The sequence below is a fragment of the Propithecus coquereli genome, unplaced genomic scaffold (genome assembly GCF_000956105.1).
Source record: "Propithecus coquereli isolate 6110/MARCELLA unplaced genomic scaffold, Pcoq_1.0 Scaffold124, whole genome shotgun sequence".
Lineage (NCBI taxonomy): Eukaryota > Metazoa > Chordata > Mammalia > Primates > Indriidae > Propithecus > Propithecus coquereli.
Window position 1 is genome coordinate 2,239,181 of NW_012136525.1, and position 18,144 is coordinate 2,257,324.

At 45.7% G+C, this 18,144-nt stretch overlaps 1 protein-coding gene across 1 annotated transcript in view; it reads right to left on the reverse strand.

Annotated features, from left to right (window-relative positions):
- Window positions 1-1,665: 1,665 nt before the first annotated feature.
- Window positions 1,666-18,144, reverse strand: part of LOC105805022 (antigen WC1.1-like) — a 51,051-nt gene continuing 34,572 nt past the window's right edge. Inside the window, exons 5-14 of the mRNA XM_012637802.1 lie at window positions 13,180-13,272; window positions 11,344-11,658; window positions 5,245-5,286; window positions 4,835-5,149; window positions 4,575-4,607; window positions 4,042-4,179; window positions 3,537-3,629; window positions 3,168-3,254; window positions 2,506-2,652; window positions 1,666-1,811 (exon numbers count right to left, since the gene is read on the reverse strand). Of these exons, the coding sequence (XP_012493256.1) occupies window positions 1,666-1,811; window positions 2,506-2,652; window positions 3,168-3,254; window positions 3,537-3,629; window positions 4,042-4,179; window positions 4,575-4,607; window positions 4,835-5,149; window positions 5,245-5,286; window positions 11,344-11,658; window positions 13,180-13,272 (1,409 nt within the window). The remainder of the gene's footprint in view (window positions 1,812-2,505; window positions 2,653-3,167; window positions 3,255-3,536; window positions 3,630-4,041; window positions 4,180-4,574; window positions 4,608-4,834; window positions 5,150-5,244; window positions 5,287-11,343; window positions 11,659-13,179; window positions 13,273-18,144) is intronic.

Here is an 18,144-nt window from a genome sequence, read left to right on the forward strand (position 1 = left end):
CCCTGCAAATCCACCTCTTCATTAAAGACTCATTCATAGGCAACACAGATCACTTGGAATAATGCCATTATCTCCCTGAGTCTAAACACTCCGAAAATCTGCTACCAACTCCTGGCTAGTTTTTGAGCACTCAGTCCATAATAGGACCCATCCTGGTACTCTCCAAATCTGAGTGGTGAAGCTTGCCCTGTTTCCCTCCTCCTTAATTTCCTGATTTTTAATGACCGAAAATTTTAGTAACTAACTCTCCATTTTGGCCGTGTTGACACCATCATCATGTGTACAGTATGATGATCTTGGTGGGTATTCTTTACTCTGTCACTGCTTGCATCACTTCTCTAAGGCCAGTGGCCATGTATGTGCGCTGGAAGAAGCCCTAGACATCTCCCAAGCCCCAAGCACTGCACAAGTTATGAGGATTGCAAGAGAACATGTACGTTGGACCCTCACATGGCATCCAGAGCTATCAACTAACTAACAGGTTGGGCTCTGCTCACAACTCCAGTTCTTACATTAGTTCAACAAATCTCCCCCATAAATTCCCTATGTGATGGAGGGTTCTAGAGATGTAATATTTCCTTGGCCATTAATATAATATAGCTTTCTCTGCCCTGAAGCATCACAGCAGGATCGTATTGCATTTTAAATAGTTACCAAATGAAAGCAATTTCGAAGCAAAGTATTTTTAGAGAGAAGCCTGGTCTGAAGTTCTTCCTCTGATAGTTCAATCCTGTCACACCCCTCCCCACCCATATGTGTAAAAGCCAAATATCAAGAAGGTCCTGGCTTTTCTGTCTTGCTCCTTCAGGGTCTCCTCTGTCTGGGCCCCTCTCTCCTGCCTTGTCATCGCACATGGACAAGGCCTGCGGGAGAACGCCAGGCTGTCCTCCATCACGCTGCAGTGAAGAGAGCTCTGAGCTGACATAATTCCCTCATAATTGGAAACACCAGAAACGGCAATGTCCTGAGGAAAGGAGAGGAAGTGATGTAGAAAAAAGACCAAATTTAAAAGGATTTGATGACCAACCAGACACAAAAGCAGCGAGGAGGAGGAGTCTGTATGGGCTGAGAAATAAATGGAAAAAGTAACCTAGGGAGTAAGAGATGAGAAAGAAGACATAGTTATGTAGGACTAGATTTATAACTGGTCCAGGAAAATTTGGGCAGAGCAAAGAAAACTATGTTCATTTCCTTCCACGTGACACCTTCCCCCCTCAGCTTAGAAACTCACACCCAAGTCTGTTAAAACAAGGTGATGTGACATCTCAGGGAAGAGCATACGTGAATGTTCAGGATTGGCTTTTTCCCCATGAGTTCATCTTGCTAGGAATGAGGGGGAAAGTGGACCAAGTATGGAACCTTGTGTACATAACCTGGAACATCCCTGCACCTGGGCAAAGCAATGCCTTGAGTAGCCTGTGGGGGAGATGAGAAAAGAGGTCAGTTCATTCTCCTGGTGATTCCTCTGAGGGAAACTGTGGTTAGGGGCTAATGCTCGAAGAGCAATTGGGATGAAACTTGCTAAATTGTCACAAAGCAAAAGTACTTTATTCAAAATATGTAGTTTTGCATAATTTCCATGTCATACAATTAGGGGTCAGCAGTACTTTGTTGGGATGCAGACAATTAGACTATCAGAGACCTCATCTCATTCCTAACACAACATTACGGGAAAGCCACTGTAGATGTTCCGGGGGCACGTAGTTCAACATCGTCATATCCAGGGTCCCCTTCTTGTCCCTGGAGCAGCCAAGGGCTATCCAGTCCTTTCCCAGGGTCAGCTGCCCCTCTGAGGAAGTGCAGAGAAGAGCCTGAAACAGTACAGAGACATTGGTTAAAGATGTGACAGAGGGAGCGGCCAGAGCCCTGTGGTGGAAACACAGTCAGGGAAGTGGGGAGGACAAAGTTTCCCCAGGGGCCACCAATGCTAAGGAAGCTCAGGCTACTTAACATTAGTTACAGCAAGGAACACATCAGGGCGACCCCGTCAGGATCCAGTCCACGTGGGTCCCTGAGGCTTAGTCCCAGCTTATCTGGGACACACTGGATCACAGGAGATCTGTGGCCAAAGCAGGTGCCCTGTGCTGACCTATTTCCTGGCTTACACGATCAGCGAGGAGATGGGAAAGGAATTGGTAAGAATCCTAAGAGGGGAAGTGAAGATTTCTCCTTTCACACCTGACAACTCTGAATTCACAGGAACAAGGAAGCAGGATATGACATCTGGAGAAATGTGTTTCTCACTGACCATCCAACTGTGCACTTGGTGGCTTTGGTCTGTGTTCCCAAATGCCCACAGAACCATCGCAGAATCTGCCCACAGTTGCCCCCCACCCCAGGGAATCTGATAACATTAAGGAAAGGAATATGGTCAAGGTAATGGCGTGAAAAATATGAGCTCTTCCAATTTTTGAATCTGCAGGAATTATGAGCACTGAGAAACTCAAATTCCCTTTGTCCTGGAGAGAGACAGGAGATTACTGCAGACCCACTCATGCCACTCACCTGCCTGAGAGGCCCTGGCCACGTTCTCCTCCTGTGGGGGCAGCTCCCCCTCACTCGTCTGCGGGACGGGGGGCATCTCCATAACTGGCATCTCTGCAGCATCATCATAGCCGTCACTAGGTGCATCAGCCCCCTGACCCGGGGTTTCTGAGGACAGACGGGAGCAGGTGAAACCACAGTAAGTGGCTTGGCCTGGGCAACACCGACAGTCCCTCTACCCAGAGATTCTGACGGTTCATCAATGAAGGCACCATTCACTCCCTGTGTTAACAGGCCTTTCCAAGGCCAAAGCGTTCACAAACAGGACAATAATCCAATTATCCTAATATTTCTCCATGAAAACAGCATATTTCAAAGTCACTCTCATACCAGTGAGCATTTCTAAATATTAATCAAACATGTTGTCAGATTTTGCATCCCAGGTGTTACTTTTTTAAACAACGTGTGGGTGTTGTGACTGAACAAGAGTGGCGACAGGCACAAAGAACCGAGCCCAAGCATGAGACCTCACAGCGTCGCCAGAGAAGGGGGAGACTGGACCCCAGCTGGAAACAAGAGACCCCTCCAATCCCAGTCAGAGGAACACTGTCCCCTAAGGGCCTCATTCCCATGAGGGAAATTCCTCCTGCCCCTGAACCCAGCCAGGGAAGAGCCACCTCTGCTACCTGGAGTGGATTTATAGTCACCGTTGTCTTCAGCGTCTCCTGTGTAATATGGCAGTTTACTCGCTGAGTCGTCTGACAGGGACCCTAATGTGGAGAAAAACATCCCAAAACAAACAGAACAATGCCTCCCACACCCGTTGGCCTGTGCAAAGGCAGAGAAGAAATCTGGGGCCCATGTGGCTAGTGGGATGTGAGGAGAAGGCTCGGTGCTCCGGGGCTACCAAAGGGCCAAACCTGCAGCCTCAGGTGGCCAAACCTGCTGCCTCTGGGGGCCTGGGCCAGAGGTGGGTCTGCGGGTTCTGGGAAGACTTGGCTCACGGTGGCTGACAGCCAGGGGTCCCAGGAGGGCAAGGTGGGGACACACACCTGGGCTGCCCAGCAGATCCTCCCTCAGTGTCCCGAGATAATCGATCTCCTGGTACACAGGCTCGTCAGGGGCATCCTCGAAACTGGATAAGGCTGAGCAAAGCAGCGGGAGGTCAGAGATCACCACCTTAGACCAGCCTGGAATCAGCAGGCTAAGCCCTCACGTTCCCTGATGCTCACACGTGGAAAGCCCACAAGGCTGCCAGGACCCCTTGAAGGGCCCAGAGCCCATGCGGCATGTCTGCACCTGCTGACATTACTCACTTTGCATGCACAGCTCAGCTCCTACTCTTTCTTGCCTCACACAAGAGGCCATGACCTATGAGTACTCAGACCCCAATCCTAAGAGCCTCCTAACAGCCCTTAGAGTGCAGTGTAAGGCAGATGGAGTTTCCAAACTAATGGGGTGAGAAGACACCTAGCCCAGTTTTCCTCTTGCCACGCCTGGCCCCACTGCCTGCCTCCACACACTTCCTGGGCCACACAGTTGTCCTCCAGGACGCACCTCTGCCCTCTGCTCTCCATCGGTGCAGCTGAGTCCCCAGAATGACGAGCACCAGGAAGAGAAGGGCTCCCAGGACGAGGCAGAGGATCCCAGGCAGGGAGAAGATGCCAGGGACAGAAGCTGAGCCTGAACTGGCACCTGAGAAGATAAAAGGGTCACGAGCCTTTAGAGATGGTCGTAAACTCACAGATCCCCTGTACGCCGGCCATCTCCTGCGTCCTCAGGCCCATGAAGTCACCAGTTCAGAGTGGATGCATCTGCCTGCATCCCATGACGTGACCAGCCCAGGCCCTGCCCTGAGCTCTGTCAACTGTCTTCTGAATCCGGTTCTAAGGGATTTCTATGAAGTGAACGCCAGGCAACCTGTGCAGCTTTCTGGCTGCTACAACCTGATGAAACTTTATGGCTGCTCACAGCACCCGGTCATCAGGGCTACTGTAATTTCACACGAAGAAGGCAGATTCCACAGTGCAGGTCCCTGAAAATCTGGGTATCTCCTCTGTCGCATGGCCCAGAGCAGAAGAAACACTTACCTCCAGGGCTGAGTGGAACCATTGTCTTTTCACCTGGAGAGAAGAGAAGGAAAATGGGGTCACTGGACTGGGTTGGCAGGGAAGAGTCATTGGGTCGCACCTACCATCACTGGCACATGGTTCTCTCCCGGATGCCAGGAGATCAGACCCAGGCATCTCCAGAGCCACAGCACAGGGCAGCAGGTCATCCTAGGAAGAGCTTTTGGACGTGCACTCCCACTTGCTTCATCCCAGCCCATCCACTTGGTCCTGCTGCTCACCTGAGCACCTGACTCCTGCGTCCTCCTCGTGCTTGCAGTTGCTCCGCCCCCAGGGCTGCGCAGCACAGGCCCACAAGGAGGACTCGCTGCCCTTGCACCACACGTCGTCCAGCCAGATGCTTCCATTTCCCTGGCCAAACGCAGCCTCCCCCAGCGCGTCCAGGGCGGAGCCACAGCCCAGCTGCCGACACACCACCTCGGCCTCTGCCAGGCTCCAGGAGTCGTCACACACCGTGCCCCAGGAGCCTTCGTGCCAAACCTCCACTCGGCCTGAGCACACCCTGTCTCCTCCCCTGAGTCGGAGCTTCTCTTTGTCTGAAAAGGCAACAGCACATCCTGTTACCCCCTCACCCCTGGTGGGAGGGAGAGAGCCCCTGGGAGCAAAGAGAGGAGGTGAGGGGCTGATGTACCTGTGCAGGGGGCGGCAGCCGGGCAGCTCTCAGGTCTGGCTCCTGCAGAAGCAGACAATGGGGGAGCCGGATCAGGAGCAGCTGGGTGGCCCTGCCCCAGACAAGGTGCCTACTGTCCTTGGCAAAGTCCACGTATAAGTGCAAAGCATGCTTCATAACTAACCTTACAGGCTGAGTCGCTGGGATATATAATCTAAGTATAGCATGTCCTTGTCACTGGCTGCAATTATTTTGTCTGTTTACTTGTTTACCACTCTCCACATTCATGCAACACAGAGAGATACACACACACAGAGGCACGCGCATGAATGAAAGCTCCACTACAGACAGGAGCTCACCCATCTCATTCCCCTGTTCCTGCTCTCAGGACGGAGCATCACCAACGAGTCTCTATGGACAGCCTTCTGTGAAACTGTGATTAGGACTTGATAAATAGTTATCAAGTGAATGAATATATGAGTAAATTCCACCGAAAAAGTTCCATTAAATTCTTCTAATTGGTAAGATATTAAAGAAAATATAAACTGATGTGAATGGTTTGTGATAATAAATAGTGGGTATTAAAAAAAAATTATTCCAAAATCACAGAAGTAATTTGTATTCAATATTCCATTTATTTACTTTTTAATGGAAAATTATAAACTATTCAAAGCTATTCTTATCTATTTTTCAGTATGACATGTGGGCTAGAAAAGGAGATTACTACAGTAAGAGGAAACATTGTTAAAATAGGATATTTAAAAAATAGAACAGATACAGAGCAAGATAGATAAGTAGACAAATAACTATTAGACAGGAATGTCTGCATGAGACTAAATAAATATACTGAGAAAAAATACATCAGGAAGACACAGAGATAAACACAGGACCAAAAAATACATAAAATACTTGCAACCAAAAGAAGTACACATAAATACAAAACAATAGACACAATCCAGGAGTATATATGGTACTTGTCATAAAATGTGTAGCAGATTCATGAATGAGACACAGCGAAAGGCAGAGAGGGGTTAGGGAAGGTGGGCTTCCCATCCCTTAATGCCTGTAGCGTTCTTTTACCAGACTGGTAGCACTGTTCCTTCCCTGAGAGACTGCCACATGGGTGACATCTTTTATATTACTTCTACTTAGAGTGAACCAAACCTGCCCTTTGTAACCTCCATCCATCAGTCAGAGCCTGGCCCCTAAAGCAGCTCATGGAGGACCTCCTCCCTCTTTCAGAGCAAAATCCTTCAAAGGCTGAGGGGAACAAGCTACATCATTCCTGATATTTTTGCTAATTAGGCTAAGTACAGACTCCCTGTGATATGGTTTCCAGTTGTTTTTGCACTCGGGACACATGCTCCCAGACAATGACACGTGCCAGTGTCACTTTTAAAGGCAGTTCAACCAACCATACATGAACACATTAATGAACTTGGGAACTAAAATAAAGATATTTCCATCACTGAATAGAGAATATATTATAGAAGAGAAAGACCACTCAAGATGTGACCACTAAAGACAGTTGGAAGAACCAGGCAACAGGCAACCTTTCCTGGACTAAGGTAACAGTGAGATGGAAAGAGTGGGAGGATCGAAGATGCATCTGATGATAGAGGCACCAGAACCTGCTATTGTGCTGAAAGTGAAAGGAAGAGAAACGGAGAAGTGAAGGTTGACTCCCACGTCTTGATCTTAGGTGACTGGGTCATGGCAGTGACACGAACTGAGATGGGACATGTGGCAGGGAGGAAAAGTTAGGGGCAGGGATTGAGTGGGTGGAATCAAATATTCCACTTTGGAAAGCTAAATTTGAGATGCCCAGTAGATATTGAAGTGAGGATCTCTATTATACATCCATAAAATATATGTGTTTAAAGTTAAGGGCAGAGATTAACTATGAAAGTGTATATTTGAGAGCTGTCAGCCTAATGATGTCATTTAAGGCCATGGACCTCAATGAGACCATGAAGGGAAGGTACACAGGTAAGGAAGGGCAGAGACTGTGATGCTCAGCCCAGGGAATGTCTAAAATCTAGAGGCTGAGCTGAGAAGTTGCAAGGCAGAGAGACAGAATAAAAACAAGCATTGAGGTAGGGTGATCATCAGGAAAGAAAGAAAATTGAGAAAGAAAGAGAAGTGAACTTGTTGAATGGTGCCGAGAGGTCAAGAACAATGAAAAGAGAAATGGTTGTTGTAGTTCATGACCTTATCCATTCTCAGCAGTGGTAGCATCTAAAGCTTAATTGGGATGAATTCAGAGCAACAAGAGACACAGAGGTAGAGATAGTGAGCATCTGACCATACTATAGGAGATTTGGGCTGTAGAGGAAAGAGAGAAGAGATGGCACAGTAGCTAATGTGGGACACGGAGTGGAGGAAGCACGCTGGTTTGTTCATGTGTTTTCCCAGATATGAGACACTCAAGCCCATGTGAATATTCAGGGGAATGAACCAGAATAGAGAGGGAGAAATTGATGTTGCAGAGGAAGACTGCGCCTTTGAAACAGTGAAGGCTTTGACAAGATGAGTAGCATCAGAATGTGTAGCCCAGGGAGAAGAGCTGGCGTCACACAAGGACTGAAGACACCAATCCAGAGGCCAGGTAGAGGGTGTGCCAAGAAAGGTGCAAAGGTGAAAGACAGATGAGGAAGCTCAGAGCTGACAATTTTCCCAGTGAAGTGTGAGACTTGACCATCATTTAAGAGCGGATATTGCAGGCAACAGCCGTGTGGGGAGAGCAGAGAATATGTAAAATATGATCTTAGAGAGAGGGCAAGCGCACATGCCAGAGAGGCACACTAATATCTGGGCAGCGTGGAGTGCTCTTTAGAGATTTGTGCCCTGGAATTCAAAAAGAGTCCAGCAACGTAATTGCGTACTATTCTCCAGCCATTTTCACTAGTCCAGTTGAGGCAAGGAGTGTTTAGGTGGTTGACTTTATCCATCCTTGTCCTTGTCAGGTGAAACTGACAGAGGCCAGGGAGTGAGTGTACTTAAAGGAGAAAGATTACAGTGTGAGTCGTGTTACATCATCTGGCCTAGAAATAATGTACAGACATCAGGAGAGTGGAAAAGTATCAAAAACTGATGAGGGAAAAGATTGGGCATCTCCTTGAAGATGGAAAGTACTGGAAGAGGACTACTAAGGACATGTGTCATAAGGAGAAGAGGTAATAGAGAAAGGACCCATAAAATCAAGGCTGCAAGATGCACAGTTACTGATGGTCAGCAGTGTCTGCACAGGCAGAGAGGGATGGAAGGAAGGGACTTGGAAATGAGGAACTCACTGAACTGAGAGGCCAGGATGCTGTTGATGGGGAAATCAGTGTTTTCAGAGAAATCAGGTTTTGATGAGAACATGAAAGCGAAGGGAACATGGCAAGTATAAATAAATTTGATGATGATGGACTCCACATTCCAGCAGGCACCATGGAACGTTTTGTGTGAGTGAGATCGGGGGAGCAGTCGTACACATCATTAAAGGATAAGGCTCCGAGGATGAAGGTTCCACCAAGAAGACTGGGATTCTGAGAAGAGATCAAATCAAGAAGAAAGATATGAGCACACCAGGCCCATGATCTCTCAGCAGTTCCCATGACGTGGCCGACAAGAAGGTGAACAAACGTCCTCTCCGGGGCACTGTCGCGGGGGCCCTGCCTAAGAGAGGCCTCCAGCTCTGGTCTCCGTTCCAGGTAATCGGGTATTCTCTCCCCCAACTTTGTCTGCTCTGGCCATGATGGAAATTTCTCAACACCTCAAAGACACCATGATCCCCCACCTCAGTATTTACACCCCCAAAATCATCCCTCCTTTTGCTTCCCTTTAGCAAATTCCTACTCATCCCCTCAGGTCTCAACCAAAATGTCATTGATTCTTTTGCTCCAAGTGCACACTCCCAGCGTCTTCTACTTCTTCATGACACTTGAAATTTCTGCCTAATGAGTGTTTTCAGCTCCAGAGTGTAAGCTATGTGAGGGCCGTGACTACACACCCTTCTCTTCTCTGCCATCTTACCTGCAATATGAATTTCTACCTACACGGCACTCAATACTTTCTGCCAACAGACTGAGACGTTGTGGGCTGGTGCAGACGCAGCACAGAATGAAAGACCACGGGCTTAGAGCACAGAGCGGTCAGGACTGCAGCTCCCAGGCTGCCCCTTACTCGCTTTAGGGTGTAGGATGTATGACACGGCTACTCTTAGCCTCAGTTTCTTTATCTGCTTAACGAGATCACAATAGTATCTGCTAACAGTTTGCTGTGTGGATTAAATTTCATTATATGTGAAAAAAAAAAAACTCGACATAACGATAGCACCTAGCAAGTGATTTATATAACTGAGTTCCTATCTCTTACTCTCCTGACTAAGGAAACACAGAATAATAAATCGTGACTTAAGAGTGCAGTAATTACTCAGAAAGATTATCCCAGTGTTAGTTCATGCTCACACGTGTTCAATTCAATCTTCTGAGTATTTTTCACATAAATTGCAGTGAGCACAAGGTTTTTTTTTTTTCAGCATATTATGGGGGTACAGATGTTTAGGTTATGTATGTTGCCCTTGCCTACCCACTCCCCCCCAAGTGTGACCATCTCTTGGATGATGTGCATTGCACTCTTTGTGTATGCAAATACCCGTCTCCTCCTCTCCCTTCCCCCTACCCCCTCCCCCCTGCCCGACATCAAATAGATGTTATTCTTATATGTACGCGTATGTCTTGATCAGTTAATACCAATTTGATGGTGAGTACATGTGGTGCTTGTTTTTCCATTCTTGGGATACTTCACTTAGTAGAATGCGTTCCAACTCTATCCAGGAGTATACAAGAGGTACTATATCACCATTGTTTCTTAAAACTGAATAGTACTCCATATACATATATGTGGTATACATATACCACATTTTATTAATCCACTCATGTATTGATGGACACTTGGGTTGTTTCCACATCTTTGCAATTGTGAATTGTGCTGCTATAAACATTCGGGTGCAGGTGTCTTTCTTATCGAGTATCATTTGTTCTTTTGGGTAGATGCCCAGTAATGGGATTGCTGGATCAAATGGTACTTCTCCTTGTATCTCTTTAAGGTATCTCCATATTGCTTTCCACAGAGGTTGCACTAGTTTGCAGTCCCACCAGCAGTATATGAGTGTTCCTATCTCTCCGCATCCACGCCAACATTTATTGTTTTGGGACTTTTTGATAAAGGCCAGTCTTACTGGAGATAAGTGATATCTCATTGTGGTTTTGATTTGCATTTCCCTGATGATTAGAGATGTTGAGCATTCTTTCATATGTTTTTTGGCCATTATTCTGTCTTCTTTTGAAAAGTTGCTGTTCATGTCCTTTTCCCACTTTTTGATAGGGTCGTTTGATTTTTTCTTATTGATTTTCCCGAGTTCTAAGTAGATTCTGGTTATCAGCCCTTTATCGGATTTGTAGCATGCAAAAATTTTCTCCCATTCTGTAGGTTGTCTGTTTGCTCTTGTGACAGTTTCTTTGGCTGTGCAGAAGCTTTTTAATTTGATTAGGTCCCACTTATTTATTTTGGTTGTTGCTGTGATTGCCTTTGGGGTCTTCTTCACAAATTCTTTGCCTAGGCCAATGTCTAGAAGAGTATTTCCAACATCTTCCTCTAGAATTCTAATAGTTTCACTCCTTAGGTTTAAATCTGTTACCCAGCATGAGTTGATTTTTGTGAGAGGTGAAAGGTGTGGATCCTGGTTCAGTCTTCTACGTGTGGCTATCCAGTTTTCCCAGCACCATTTATTGAGTAAGGATTCTTTTCCTCAGTGTATGTTTTTGTCTGCTTTGTCAAAGATTAGGTAGCTATATGAGGATGGTTTTATATCTGGGTTCTCAGTTCTGTTCTACTGGTCAATGGCTCTATTTTTGTGCCAGTACCAAGCTGTTTTGATTACTACAGCCTTATAATAAAGTTAGCACAGGGTTTTTGCCTCTGAAACTGGATTGGAAAACATGTATCAAAAAATCTCCACCCAAAATTTATTCTGTAAGTTTATCACAAACTCATCACTTAGATTTGAAAATACAAAATTTCACCAACAACTACAGGGATAGGACAGACACATAGAAATAGACAAAACGTCACCTGCACATATGATGTAAGCTTCGTCCTTTGGAAAACAAGATTTGTGTTTCCAGGGATCAGAAGGACACTGCCAGAGGGAGGTAGCAGTTTTCCGACACCGGATTCCATCCACCCACCGGGGTCTAGAACCTTCTCTGATGGCAACAGAAGAGTTGAGAGTCCCGCTGTCCCCACAGCCAAGCTGTCTGCAAATGATGGACAAGGTCGTGGCTTCCATGGGGCTGTGGCACACACTGCCCCAGGTCCCGTTGTAGAAAACTTCCAGCCACCCAGCACACTTCAGGTCCCTGCTCACCATCCTGAGGGCCAGGAACTCTGCAATCAAAAGGAGAAAAGAGGGCACAGTAAGCTTTGCACTCTTGGTGCTGGGGGTTTTGTTTTTCTTCCTTCCTGTCTCGAAGGTGGTGAACACTCATCGCTGACTCTGCTGAGGAAGCGCCGCTATGTGGCAACACAAAAATTTTTCTCCCTTGTCTGATTTTGCCAATTTGTGCCTGTCTTTCTATTTCTACAATGATGTCGTGGAATATAAAGAGACCTGGGCACTCTGCAGGGAGGAAGAGCTGAATCCTGTCTACTGACTACACTTCTGGCAGACTCTATGAAAGGGGGTTTGGATAAGGGGTGGCGGGCACAATAATGGAGTCACAGATATGTTCATTCCTAATCCTCGCAGCCTGTGCATGCGTTACCTTGCATGGCAGGGGGACACTGCAAACATTACTAAGAAAAGTACCCCAGGGTGGTGACATCATTCAGGGCTATCCCGGATTAACCAGCCCAATCTCATCCCATCCTTGGACCTGCTATCCTTGAAAGCAGATAATCTTTTCTGGCTTTGGTCAGAGGGCAATGACACTATGTACGAATGGTCAGAGAGTTGAAACGCTGTTGGCTGGACAAGGAAGAGGGCTATGAGCCACAGAATGCAGGCAACTTCTGCAAGCTGGAAAAGGCAAGACAAGGAATTCTTCTCCAGAGCCTCAGAGGAATACAGCCCTGCTGACACTTTGATTGTGGCCCAGTGAGACCTGTGTCAGACCATGACCTCTGGAACTGTAATATAACAAAGTCGTGTTGTTTTAAGCCACTAACTCTGTGGCAATTTGTTACAGTACAGCAGCCATAGGAAAGGAATATGGTGAGCCTCAACATTTTGCTACCACAGGTTACTGAAGAGTGATCCCTACTTCCAGATGGAAACTCCGTAGAAAATGACCGTGCCAGGAAGTATTGCTGAGAAGGAAGGACCAGCACCTCAGCTGCTGAGGGAGGAAAAGAAAGCCCCTAATATGCACATCTGCTGGAAAGACAGGCACTGTGGAAGCAGCCTCCTTCCTTCTGGCCCTTTCAGCAGCTCCGGGTCTTCCCCCAGGGCTCAGACACCACCCTGGAGAGCCCCCCACAACTCCCCCAGCCTGTGGACACTGTGGCCCCCAGACCTGAGCAGATGACCCCTGCGTCCTCCTTGTGCCTGCAGTCGTGCTGCCCCCAGCCCCGGGAAGGGCACTTCCACACGTGGGACTCCTTTCCTGTGCAGTTCAGGTCGTCCAGCCAGATGGGCCCTGACCCCTCCCCAAAGTGAGCAGAGCCCAGGGCTTTCAGGGCCTCTCCACAGCCCAGCTGTCTGCACACCACGTGGGCGTCACTCAGGTCCCAGCTGTCATCACAGATGGTGCCCCAGGAGCCCTCATGGTAGATCTCCACTCTCCCGGCACAGCGACCACCCCCGTCCACCAGGCGGAGCTGTCGGCTCTCTGAGGAGAGACAGAGCCATGTTAGTGGGGCGTTCGTACAGGAAATAAGAAAGGCTTCTGGTCCTGTGGGACCTCTCACCTGAGCAGTTGGCAGCACTCTCCTCCAAGGCTGCAGGGGCTGCTGGGTCAGACAGGGAGTCACTGCGCTGGGGCAGCAGCTGGGTCTGGTGTCCTGCAGAGAGGGTTAGAGAGCAAGAAAGTGAACTCAACTGGAAATAATCTAGTGATGGAATCTGAGATGAAAACGGCTACCTAGGAATAATGACCATATCTTCAGGGTTAACTTTCTGTATGAAGATTTCTGCTTCTGACAATGCCAAACTTTTCTAAGTCAATCACTAGGGATGACTTTAGAAAGGCAGAAATGTATCGATACTGTGAAAACATTGTAGAACTCCCAGGCTGTAAGAATTTTGAAGCCAAGCTCTCAGAGAGAAGTAAAGGACTGGATGAGCACTTTCCCTTGAAGCATTTGCCAATTCAAAGGTGACAGCTGAGATTCTGAAAAGCTCAGCAGAAGTTTTGCCAGATTCGCAGAGCTGGGGCAATAGCATCATATTAAATAATTCAGGGTCTGTCGTGCAGGAGCACCCCTGTTAAGCAACCAGAAAACTTGTACCATAGAAGGAAGTGGGACCTAAAAGTAGACTGTTCCCTACAGGCATGGGTGTTCAACTTCTGATTGCCTCACTTCCTTTAAATAAGGTGTTCTTCCCCTAAATCAGGTGCTTGGAAGAAGCAAAATACAATCCTTTTGGAAGGATTTCTATAACTTTTTATCTATAATATCTGTCAATCAGAAAAATTCAGGTGTATCTACAAAAGTGAAACTCATAGAAGTAGAGAAGAATGTTGGTTACCAAATGCTGGCGGGTGTGCTGGGGAGAGATGGGGAAAGGGTGACGTTGGTCAAAGGGTACAACATTTCAGTTAGACAGGAGGAATAAGTTCTAGTGATCTACTGCATGGCATGGTGACTGGTTATTTATAATGCATTATATATTTCAAAATTGCTAAAAGAATAAGTTTTAAATGTTCGCACCACAAAAAAACAAAAATAAGTAGGCAACATGATGGATATGTTAATTACTCAATTTAGTCATTTCACAATGTACAAGGGCTATCCAGAAAGTACCCAGCCATTGTTAATACTATTTGTCATATTACATGGCTGGATACTTTCAGGACAGGCATATATATACATATATATGTATATATATGTACATATTGCGCATACATATGTATGTGCATATTGTGTGTGTGTATATATCTCAAAACATCACATCGTACTCCACAAATAAATATAATCATTTGTCAATTAAAATTTTAAAAAACAAAGACACCTGGTATGTGCTTTTTAATTATAATAAATTTTATCTACAAACTAAAAAAAAATACTTGGATGCATAAAGCCACAATGACAATGCTAAGAGTAGAAATTAGAAAATCCACAATCACAGTGGGAGATATTTAATACACCTATGATGGTTTTTCAACATATCCACAAAATATTTGACACTGCATCCATTGAGAGGCTGAATCTATGCCTCCTTCCCTTAAATCTGGGCTGATTTTGGTGAGTTGCCTGTAAGAAGTAAAATGTACTGAAGGTTACACTGCTTGACTTAGAAGACTAGGTCAGAAAAGCCATGCAGCCTCCCCTGATTGACTTAGCACATTTGCTTTAGGGGAGGTCTACTCTGTTGAGACTTTGTGCTGGAGAGGCCACATGCAGGAGTCTGGCCAGCTGCCTCAGCCAAACTTCCAGCTGCCAGCCATGCAAGTGAGACATCTTGCGTTCCTGGTTCAGTCAACTCTTCAGACTTGACCCCAGCCCCAGGTGATAATCTGACCGCAACATCATGACAGACCCCAGGAGAGAACTACCAAGATGAGCCATTCCCAAGTTCCTAACCCAGGAAATCATTAGAAAAATGAAACGTCCTTTTTTGTTGTTTTCAGCTGCTAAGTTTTTTGGCAAGTTTTGTTATGTAGTAATAACAACCAGGACACTTACACTTACTATATTAATAAGTATTTACTACAGACAAATGAAAATATTTCTCTTTAAAAGGACTTGTACGTGCATGTTCACAGCCTCTTTTTCCATAGCAGACCGAAACTGGGATGCCTCCTGCCATTGCTGCCATCGCTTTTAGGACAAAAGCTGGAAGGGCCTCAAGGAGGCTATTAGCAAAAACCTGATGAGCTCCACTAACACTAATGCTGTTAGTGAGGACTTAAAGTGGGTGAGAAAAATGTGATAGGAAGCTGGAGGGAAAATGAACAGTGATCTGTGTTATGTAAAATAAAATAGTTGCTTTAAGTGGATAGATTTTTAAGAAACTTATTATGCAGCAACATACAGACAACACCTTCTATCAGTCTCAGTAACTGATAGTACAAACCAGCAGAACAAGTCAGTAAATATTCAGAATATAGTCTTGCACTACATAATGACGTTTCAGTCAACAACAGACCACATATACAACAGTGGTCCTATAAGATTTTATAATAACATATTTTTACTGTACCTTTTCTAGGTGTAGATACGTTTAGACACACAAATACTCACCACTGTGTTACACCTGCCTACAGTATTCAGTACAGTAACTTGCTGTACAGGTTTTGGCCTAGAAACAATAGCCTATACTATATAACCTGGGTGTGTGATAGGCCATACCATCTAGGTTTGTGTAAGTACACTCTATGATGTCAGCACAACAAAATCACCTGACGACACATTTCTCAGAACGAACCCATGGCATTAAGTGATGCATGATCGAATGACATAATTTAACAAATATACACCTCAAAACTGCAGACTACACAATATTCTCAAGGGCATACAGGCCATTTACCAAGGTTAATCATATGTTACACAAAAAAATTTTCAAAGGTCTGAAAATCATTCAAAATGTGTTTATGGCCCCAGTAAAATTAATCTGAAAATGAACAAACAAACAAAAGACAAATAGTAAAATCGACTATAATGAGATATAATTATCATATAATAAAACACAGTTGAACCTTGAACAACACAAGTTGGAACTACACAGGTCCACTTATATATGGATTTTCTTCAGCTTCTACCACCTCTGAGACAGCAAGACCAACAACCCTCCACTTCCTCCTCCTCCTCAGCCTACTCAATGTGAAGACGAGGACAAAGACCTTTATGATGATCCACTTCCACTTAATGAATAGCAAATATATTTTCTCTTCCTTATGACTTTCTTAATAAAATTTTCTTTTCTCTAGCTTACTTTACTGTAAGAATACAGAATAAAATACAGTATATAATACATACAACATACAGAATAAGGAAAAGGGGGCAGAGCAAGATGGCTAAATAGAAACCTCCAGCAATCGTCCCTCTGCATAAACACTAAATTCAACAACTATCCACGCAAGCAGGCACCTTCAGAAGAACCAAAAATCAGGTGAGCGATCATACCGCCTTGTTTTAACATTATATCAAGAAAACAGGCCCTGAAGAGGGCAGAAAGACAATCTTACATTGCCTACAAAACCCTCTCCCATCCCCTGGCAGTGGCTGAGTAGAGAGAGAATCTGTGTGCCTGGGGGAGGGACGGCGAAGTGATTGTGGGACTTTGCACTGAAACTCAGGGCTGCCCTGGCACAGGGGAACACAACAAAGGGAAGAATTCTGCCAGTGCCCACGGAGAGAGCATTTAGACAAGTCTGGCCAGAGGGAAATCCTCCACCCCAAACCCAAGTTCCTGCTAACCCCACCACGATTTGACAAAAAGCAGTCTGAGGCCTGGACTAAATTTGTAAGGCAGTTGGACAACAAAGGCTGCGGTCCTTGGGCAATTCCTGCTGCTGTGCTCAGAGCCAGTGGACTTGGGGTGCACATGACCCAGCAAGACACCAGCAGCTGTGGCCAAACCAGTGCCTATGTCACCCCTCCCCCAACTATAGGCATAGCTGAGGGACAGTCTTCCTCCACTTGGGGAAAGGAAAGGGAAGAGCTCAAAGGACTTTGTTTTGCAACTTGGGTTGCAACTTGCAGCTCAGCCACAGTAAAATAAAGTACCAAGCAGTCTACTGAAGCCCAAGTCCAGGCCTTAGTTCCTGGAAGGCAATTCAGACCCACCCTGGGCCAGAAGGAAACATGCTGCCCTGAAGGGAAGGACCCAGTCCTGGCAGGATTTACCCCCTGCTAACCAAAGAGCTCTTGGGCTTTGAATAAACATTAAAGGTATCCAGGCAACAGTCACCACTGGCTTTGAGTAACACTGGGCTGGCTTCAGGTGTGACCTGGCACAAGGGAGTGCCCATGTCACTCCTCCCCCAACTCTAGCAGCCCAGCACAGAGAGTGAGGAAAGAGAGTAAGAGACTTCACCTGGTAACCCATGGAATTCTCCCATATCTTACCCAAGTCCACAAAGGTGGTATCACCCGGAGTCTTCAAGAGTCACAGCGTTACTGGGCTTGGGGCACCACCAATACTTACATGCCTGCAGTGACCAAAGACTTAATTCCCTTAATTCACAACACTCAATTCCCTTTGACTATGTGGAAAGCCTTCTGAAGAAGGACAAGTTCAAACAAGCCCACACTGTGAAGATTAAAATAAATGCCTAACTCTTCAATGCCCAGACATCGACAAGCATCCACAAGAATCAAGAACACCCAGGAAAACATGATCTCACCAAATGAACCAAATAAGGTATTAATGCCAGCAACCGATTCCAGAGTGATGGAGATCAGTGAACTTTCAGACAAAGAATTCAAAATAGTTGTCCTGAAGAAGTTCAATGAACTTCAAGAGAACACAGAGAAGGAATTCAGAAGCTTATCAAAGAAATTTAACAAAGAAATTGAAATAATAAAAAAAATCAGAAATTCTAGAATTTAAGAATTCAATTGACAAACTGAGAAATGCATCAGAGTCTCTCAATAGCAAAATTGACCAAGTAGAAGAAAGAATTAATGAGCTTGCAGACAGGCTACTTAAAAATACATAATCAGAAGAGAAAAAAGAGAAAAAGAATAAATAAGAATGAAGCATCACTA